Below are 8,525 nucleotides of genomic sequence, written 5' to 3'. Positions count from 1 at the left end.
TAAATAAAACATTGTTACTAGAATAAGTCACAAAATAATGGCCGGGCATGAATTAAATGACGAAGCAAGAAAAAAACAAAGAACACTTTCATTTAGATATTTCTTTCACCCAGCGAAGCGGGTGCGGGTCCGCTAGTACAATATATATATTATATATATAATTGGCGCGTGCACCCTTTTTGGGTGTTCGACCGAGCTCCTCCTCCTATTTGTGGCGTGCGTCTTGACGTTGTATCACAAATTTCATTAAATTATCATTAATTGAATTAATTTGAAATGCATAACGGACCTCACTACATCATAAAATGGATCATCACATTTATTTTTTGAATAGATGAAATACTACCACCATCATCAGAATTGTCTTTTGACGCGATTGAGGGCACCTCAGAGTATTCAAGTCACAACAATGATGTCGAAACACCACCACCCCCTAGTCCAGTCAGCTCATCATATAGTGAACTAAGACGGGCGACGGATGTATTCAAACAGCCATATATAAATTGTTGTACAAAATCGCATGAAACAAATATTAGTTGCAACGATAGTGGGAGCAACAACAAAGGTTTAAGGGGATTTCAACCTCAAACGTATATAAATGTGAGCTGTAATAATGAATTCAAAATTTATTGTGCGACAATGCAGGTATGATATTCAATTGTAAGTTTTAACCCTCAAGTACATACATATACAGGGTCCTTCACTCGAAGTTTAACCAATTAAAAGGGCCATAAGTTTAGTTTGGAAAATTACTTTTCTTCAATTCAAAATAAAAAATGTGTGAAAATAATACAAAATTAGGAATGAGACATGCAGGTATTTTGGCCCACTTGTAGACAATGGCTTTTTTCAGCGCCTCGAGACTGGTGAATCTCTTAGTTCGGTCTTTGCTCTCCAATATGGCTCAAAGAGAATAATCCACCATCTTCGCGTCTGGTGAATTTGAAAGCCATTGTGTGGACGTTGAAGTGCCGGACCCTGTATGTATGATCAATGTTAATTTTATATATTTCACTTCATTCGCTCAAAAAAACACATAAAATACACATAATTAACATTTGAATTACAACAAAAATACACAGATATCGTATTTTTGTTTATACTACTTTTACTGTAAACTGAATTTTTCAACACACAGACCGTCAGTCAAGATACCATGGATTTTTACAGTAATGGAAGTTTCTCACAGGTACATTAAATTTCATTAGTAAACTAATCAAGCTTTAAGCATGATGTTGTAATAAAAAAAAAAACAAGTTGTGAGCGAGTTATTAATGGATTTCCTTATTCTATTTTAAACACCCATACCTGTTTTTATACAAAGGGTATCATAAGAGAGTTGCAATGTAATTTAATAAGAAGTGGAAAAAATTTGATTGCTAATGCAGTCAGACATGTCCATGTTATCACAGCAGCCACCAGGAATGCGTCTTTGGACTAGGATGTTCATTCGTAAAGACAATGGGGGGAAGTAAGGACCATGTCAGTATGGTTATGTGTAATGATTGCCCTCATCGTTCGGACTATATTTAGATGGTAAAGAACGTTGAAGAAGAAGAAAGGTGTAACAACTTTCATGCGTTAGTAATAGTAATTCACTTTGTAGTGGGGGGTGTCGCAAAAGCTGACGGAAAAGCACTGTTGAGATCAATTAAATCCAACCAAAGAGTTTACTTGTGGCGTTTGGCAGAAACCTCCATCCAAATCCTACTTCGGTATGGTGCTATCAAAGCAACGGAGGGAATCTTGTTAAAACCTGTTCTGCCCTTAAGACCCAGAGAAAATGCTCTACATAGTATGTGACGCGTGCTGCTCTCACCATAAGGCACCGACTGCCTTTACAATCAATTGATATTAACGTTTCTACGGAAATGAACGCACCAACACCTTACCGACCAAATCAAATTCGGTGATGGTTTACTACTGGCTCAGCGTTCATAGTCCACCACACAGTGCAGTATCGTATCATTGATGAAGGTATCGACCGCAGGGACAGCACCTTAGAATGTCAAGGTATAGCTGTCCGGTGAGGCGATGCCGAGCTCGAAATATTTAATACATGCATACCCCCCGTCATCTGCTGCCCGGCAGGATATCACCCTGATATAGGTGCGCTCATCAGAGGTGAAAACCGATTGCACTGGCAGAGCAGATAGACGATTCGACATTTAGCACTGTGAACGACGACGCTCTCACCAGGGTACTAAGTAATTGCAGCAGCTCGACTGACATAAAAATAGCTAGCGCTGGTCTGATAAATAGCATAACTTGGCGACCTATGCTACCGCTTTCATCAGACCACTTGCCCATTATCGTCTCGACTAGGTCTCTCGACTTTGTTTCCGCGAACCACCGTTCCTATATTAACTTTAACAAAGCTAATTGATCCGGCTTCTTGGAATTCACCTTCGCCGCTCTTCCCATCCCCACTGATGTGCGCGCAGGCGAACGCGCATTCCGCAAGGTGCTGACAGCTGCTGCGGACAACTGGTAAATCAACACAAGCGGACCAAATGTCGAACCCGATGAAGCGCAACGGCATGGTGGCAATCGACTTCAACGGTTGTACCTCGTCGGACTCTGAAAGATGCGCGAGCTATTTTAGCCGATTTTTTACACTGCATCCTTTGGCTGACAGAACCAAGCGTCGTGCCACTGACGAACAACAGTGCGCCCCTTACTTTCTCCAGAGATGAAATTCAGGGGGTCATCAATAAAGCAAAATCATCAAAAGTCATTGACCCTGCCGGACTGAACGCACTGATGCTGAAGCACCTGGGACCATTGGGAGTAGGATTTCTCACAAGGGTCTTCAATCTGTCCTTGGCCACTCTCATTATCCCTGACAAGTGAAAAGCAGGGAAAGTAGTCCCACTAGTGAAACCTGGGAAACTCGCCAACCGAGAGGAATCTTATCGCCCGATAACACTCCTTTGCCTAGTAGTGAAGATACTAGAAGCCCTCCTACTCCCACTCTTCACGAAACATCAAGCTCCAGCCCCACATCAGCATGGTTTCCGGCGAGTGCATAGCATCACCACTGCAGTCATCGACATAAACGCCCAGATAAACCGAGGGCTTAACCCAAAACCGCCCCTGCGAGAGGACTGTCCTAGTAGCGTTGGACTTGAAGGAAGCTTTCGACACTTTCAGCCATTCCACGCTACTAGATAATATTTATGAGTCGAAACTTCCGCCAGGGCTGAAGAGGTGGTCCGCAAACTATCTGAGCGGTCGTCACTTGTCAGTGATTTTTCGTGACCAAACAGCAAGGTGTTCCGCAGGGTGGTGTCCTTTCACACTTGCTGTTCAACTTCTACATCTCGAAACTAGCTCAGCCACCAGAGGGAGTCTCCGTGATCTCATGCGCTGACGACTGTACGATAATGGTGTCGGACAATGACATTGATGGCCTATGCTCTAAGGTAAACGACTACCTCGCCTGCCTTTCTCGCTTTTTCACTGCGAGAAATCTTCAACTTTCCCCCACAAAGTCCACGACGGCCGTCTTTGCCACCTGGACAAAGGAGGTCAAGCTGCAACTTAAGGTAAAAGTCGACGACACACCAATTCCCAACCCCAAAATATTGGGTGTAACCTTCGACGGTTTCCTCTCCTTCTCTGCACACACTACCGCTATTGCCACCAAAGTCCAAAATCGCATCGAGGTCATCAAATCGCGTGCCGGCAGCACTTGAGGCAAAGACAAAGAATTGTTGCTATCGACATTTAAGGCAATTGGCTGGCCGGTTCTAAACTATGCTGCGCTTTTCTGGTCGCCTGAACCAGTGACACGCAGTGGATAAACAGACATGCCAAAACACTGCCATTCGGATAGCGACGGGCTGCCTCTTGATGTCCCCAATACAACACCTTCACGACGAGGCCAATATGCTACCTGTTAAGGAGCATAACAAACTGCTCAGCAAGCAGTTCCTGTTAGGGTGCTACCGTATGTTTCACCCTTGCAGACATCTGCTTGAGCCAGAGCCGCCTCCCAGGGACGTCAGGAGACACCTACTACACTACGCCGACGAGATCCAGGACAAAACTAACAGACATCTACTGGACCAGACAGTGCTTAAGACAGACATTAAACGACATTCACCGGAAGACTGTTACCACCTTCATAAGCTCCTGCCTACAGAATGCAGTAATCGGAGTCCAACTACCACCTATAGCAGATGAAGAGCTCCAGCTTCCCCGTGAGACCCGCGTAACACTGGCACAATTACATTCTGGATTACGTTCTCATATTGTAGTAGGTTAAACTCCTACGTATCCAGAATGGACCCCGACATACCAAACATATGTCCGGCATGTGAAGGTACCCCGCACGACACTAACCACCTTTTGACATGCCCCTTAAAACCTACTCATCTAACACCGCCAATGACTAGCTATTGTAGACGAAGCGTTGCCTCGTGAGACCCGTACTACTCGTTTTTATGAGGAAATTGCCCAAACACACGCAACATATGTTCATTATGTGAAGGTACCTTACATGATGCTAAACACCTCTTCGAATTTCTGCTTAAACCTGAAGTCGCGTCTCCTCCAAGATAACCATACCCGCAAATGGTTTATATAAAGGGTAATAGAATAATAAATAACAGAATTGAAAGAATCATCAAAACAACATTACCGCCACAACTTGTCAGCATCAACTCGTCTTTATTAGAAATTTGCTATATCTGATATAAATATCGGCCATTTCCTCTACCATCCCATTCACTTTTATAATTCAAATTGCAAAATTGTTAAATCAGTTTTGGAGTTTTGGGACCCAGAACTCTACATTTTTTTTCGCAGCCATAACATGTATGTAGATATTTGTAATTTTTCCGAATATATCACCATCGCTATCTTGTCACTCCATTCCATCTATTTTAAACATGTTGATAAAATTATTTCACCTCTGTCTAGTATTTGAGGTATACGGACGCTACTAAAATAAAGCATGTAATTCAACATGTTCGTTTTGAGATATCCATTACTATAAGGGTAGCATATCTGCTTATCAGCACGCGGATGATTAATGTGAGAATTCAGTTTACACGATCAGTATAATAACATATTCGTTAAATCATATTTGATATCACCTCAATCTAGATTTGGTTGATTGTTTGCTTAGATTGTGGCACACACTTATTATAATTCAATTTATTTAATTGAAATCGATTACAGAGATTCATGATTTTTTAGGGTTCCACAACATATGAGTCCATATATGAACCAATAATACCACGTCCAGCTAGTCAACTTTCATCGCATGCTAACTACTTGAACTACGTACCATACGTTAACGGACCACAATTAGATACAAGTGAAAGTGGAGGAAACGTATCTACCATTGGATCCATTAGCACTATCGGTTGCAACACACCGTCATATCCAAGTGTAGACGCTGTCGCTGCTAACGCTAACTCAAAAAGCTCATGTCAACAAAAAGAGGTAGAGGTTGAAGCACTGACTGACTTTTTGGTGCATTCCCTTGATACGGGAAATGGTGTTGAGAATTATGGTAAGTAATTGCCAGTTAAAGCATAATTATTCACTAGTGTAAAATATATTAATTAATAGTAATAAGAATATAGTATACAAGGTTGATAAGCTGAGATAACCGTTAAATGCGTGTTGTTGTTTATATATGTACATATAAAGAATTGAAAACTCGCAACCGCTTAAGCGGGCCGCAACCCGCAATCAAGTACAACAATCGGTTGAAATTTCAACAGATCAACTTGTCTGTGGGCTTGCAACATATTGAAAGCTTGCAAACATTTTTGTGTTTCTTGCTATTGCTTCAGTTCATGTTTACTTGGCGGTGAACAATTTGAAATTAAATTCGTTATCCAATCCACGGTGTGACGAAACGAACTTCAACAAGTTGTAATAATTTTTTGCGTGCTTGTGGCCCGCCTAAGTTAAGTCTTCTTCTGCATAGTATGCATATTATAAGTTTAAAACTCTCTCTGCTCTCAGAGAGCTTACTGCCCAATAAACCGGCATGCACGAACAATGGAGCAACATTTCTCGTTCTCCACGTACCGCCGCCGAAGAAGAAATCGGATTCCGGCGAGCCCGAAAAAACCGTTGGTACGACGAGTAATGTCATGCTGCCGCAGAAAGAAAGTATGCCACCTATAGAGCCACGCTACGATCGGGCGCAACGCGAGCCATGTAGGATTGGTACCGAGAGCTAAGAAAGGAAGAGAGACGTATTATCAGAAAGAAGAAACGAGAGGCCGAAATACGTGAGTGCGAGGAGCTTGAGATGCTGGCCAACAGGAACAACGCCCGAAAATTAAATAGTGACAGTTGCGCATATTACAGAGAATGTGAAGATCCCGATACCCCAATCGTTGAAGACGGAATTGTCGTTCCGCTGCTCGACCATGACGAGGTGAGAATAGCGATAACGCGACTTAAGAACAACAAAGCAGCGGGCGACGAGGTGGCGAGGAGCTGGTAAAGTGCATGCATCAACTCCTATGCAAATTATGGTCGGATAAAAGCATGCCTGCCGATTGGAGTTTAAGTGTGCTCTGTCCAATCCATAAGAAGGGCGATCCTGCAATCTGTGCCAATTACCGCGGGATTATATGTAATAAATGAAAGAGTTAAGTTCGTTTATTTAACAAGGTAACACTTGGTATTTTATTTAACTGTATTTATTGGGTACAATTCAAAAGTTAAAAGGTAATTTATTTTATGTTTTTAATGCACAACCGCTTCACGCCGCGACGACTTACCGACTGCTGCCTAACTACGCGGCTATTTTACCATTGCCTCTATGCTGTACTATGCTCAGCCAACCACTGTTGCCACTGTTACATTCGGCCGTTCTGATTATCGTCATCCGCCTCGGATGACAGGAGCTCTTCGTTGCATTCGGCGTACTTCCAGAGCCTCATGTTGTCACAGCTGGTAGACGTGTTGTTGTGACCCTCTACGTTGGCTGCTTTGCGTACGTCGTATCGACCATTGCGTTTAACTTTGACGATTTCATATGGACCCAGATATTCGCTGGCAAATTTTTTACCAGCCACAAACTGAGTGCGTTTGATCGCCACTAGATCGCTAACCGTGTAGCCTATTTTCGCCTTTCTGCCCTTGTCAAAATTTCGCTTGCAAGTAGCTTGAGTCTTCAGAATTTGTGCCCTCGCGTCATCACGAATACGCCGTCTGTCGATATCCAAGTTGTCAACCAATTCATCTAGTAAAGCATCTAGAATCTGGCTCTCAAGATCGACTTTCATTTTGATGCCAAACATAATTTCGAATGGCGACGCCTTTGTCGAGCTGTGAAAAGAAGAGTTTATTGTTTTTTGAACTTCAGGTACAAACTTGAACCATTTGGCAGGATCGGCTGCCGAGAGTTTCGAAATAATAAAGGGTTTTTCAGTAAGAGCGGTTCAACTTTTGAACTTTTTTGAATAAAACACAAACGGTTTGACTTTTTTAACTAATTTTTTTTTTATTATCGAGTTTGAACATATACATTTAAGTATGAAATTCGATTTCTTTTGCATGACCACCGCGTGCACGTTTTACGAAGTCCAATCGTTGAACCCAATTTTCGACCACTCTTTTGCATAAATCGGCCGAAATTCCAGCAATTTCGCGTTCAATATTGGCTCTGAGCTCACAAATCGTCGCCGGCTTGTTACTGTAGACCAATGACTTCACATGACCCCAAAACGGGACGGCTTGTTAAATGGACCGTAAAATGGCCGTAATGCTCTTAAAGTAGCAGAAACAGAACGATTATTTTCATAAAAAATTTGCACGATTTGCAATCGTTGCTCAAGTGTGTAGCGTTCCATGATGAAATGTATACTAATGAAGTTTACAAATGAAAAGCGAAAAATAAAAAATATTGCGTCGTTCGCCCTCCCTATCGGAAAAAAGTTGAAGCGCACCTATTGAATAACCCTGTAGATAAGATCGCCCTGTTGACCCGTTCTACTTGCCCATTGCCTCTTGGGATGCCAGTGATGGTCAAAACGTGGTTTATGTTGTTCTTTGTAACAAACTCGCTAAAATTGTTAGATGTGAATGCAGCACCTCTATCACTTATGATGCGTGTCGGATTGCCGAAGATCATTGACCACTCGCTCATCTTCCGGATAACCTCCTCGCAGCTTGTTGACTTTGTGGGGTATAGCCACACAAACTTAGTGAACCCGTCGACTACAGCAAAAATATATCGGTAACTTTTTGATGTCGCATCCATTGGACCGAGGTGATCGATGTGGATCGTATGCAACGGCAGGTCACCTTTATCAATGCAATTAAGGAAACCTTCTTTTTTCCCCAGCTTCTTGTTGTACAGGATGCACTTGACGCAATTGTTGATGAACTGTATAACTTTGCTCTCCAGATGTGGTATCCAGTAAAACTGTTTGATCGGGTGCATCGTCTTCTGCGTGGCAAAATGTCCTGGATCGTGCGCGTTTCTGATAACTTTGGTCTCCATCGATTTCGGGACTGCTAACAACTCCAGACCGTCTAATACTTTG

General features: G+C 42.5%; 2 protein-coding genes across 2 annotated transcripts in view; one reads left to right on the top strand and one right to left on the bottom strand.

Annotated features, from left to right (window-relative positions):
• Positions 1–330: 330 nt before the first annotated feature.
• LOC128870085 (lipoma-preferred partner homolog) overlaps positions 331–8,525 on the top strand; it is a gene marked incomplete at its 5' end in the record, with an annotated part of 116,895 nt that continues 108,700 nt past the window's right edge. Inside the window, 2 exons of the mRNA XM_054112684.1 lie at positions 331–645; positions 5,206–5,524. Coding sequence (XP_053968659.1) covers positions 331–645; positions 5,206–5,524 — 634 coding nt within the window. The remainder of the gene's footprint in view (positions 646–5,205; positions 5,525–8,525) is intronic.
• LOC128869457 (uncharacterized) lies at positions 6,552–8,038 on the bottom strand. The gene has a single exon (XM_054112006.1). The coding sequence runs from the start codon at positions 7,275–7,277 to the stop codon at positions 6,834–6,836; it is 444 nt and encodes a 147-aa protein (XP_053967981.1). The 5' UTR covers positions 7,278–8,038; the 3' UTR covers positions 6,552–6,833.

This window comes from Anastrepha ludens, chromosome X (assembly GCF_028408465.1).
Source record: "Anastrepha ludens isolate Willacy chromosome X, idAnaLude1.1, whole genome shotgun sequence".
Classification (NCBI taxonomy): domain Eukaryota; kingdom Metazoa; phylum Arthropoda; class Insecta; order Diptera; family Tephritidae; genus Anastrepha; species Anastrepha ludens.
Note: the sequence above shows the minus strand (reverse complement) of the source record. Positions and strands in the feature narration are given on the sequence as shown.

Coding starts and splice junctions, on each gene's coding strand:
- LOC128869457 (XM_054112006.1), bottom strand. CDS start 7,277: ATGTTTGGCATCAAAATGAAAGTCGATCTTGAGAGCCAGATTCTAGAT.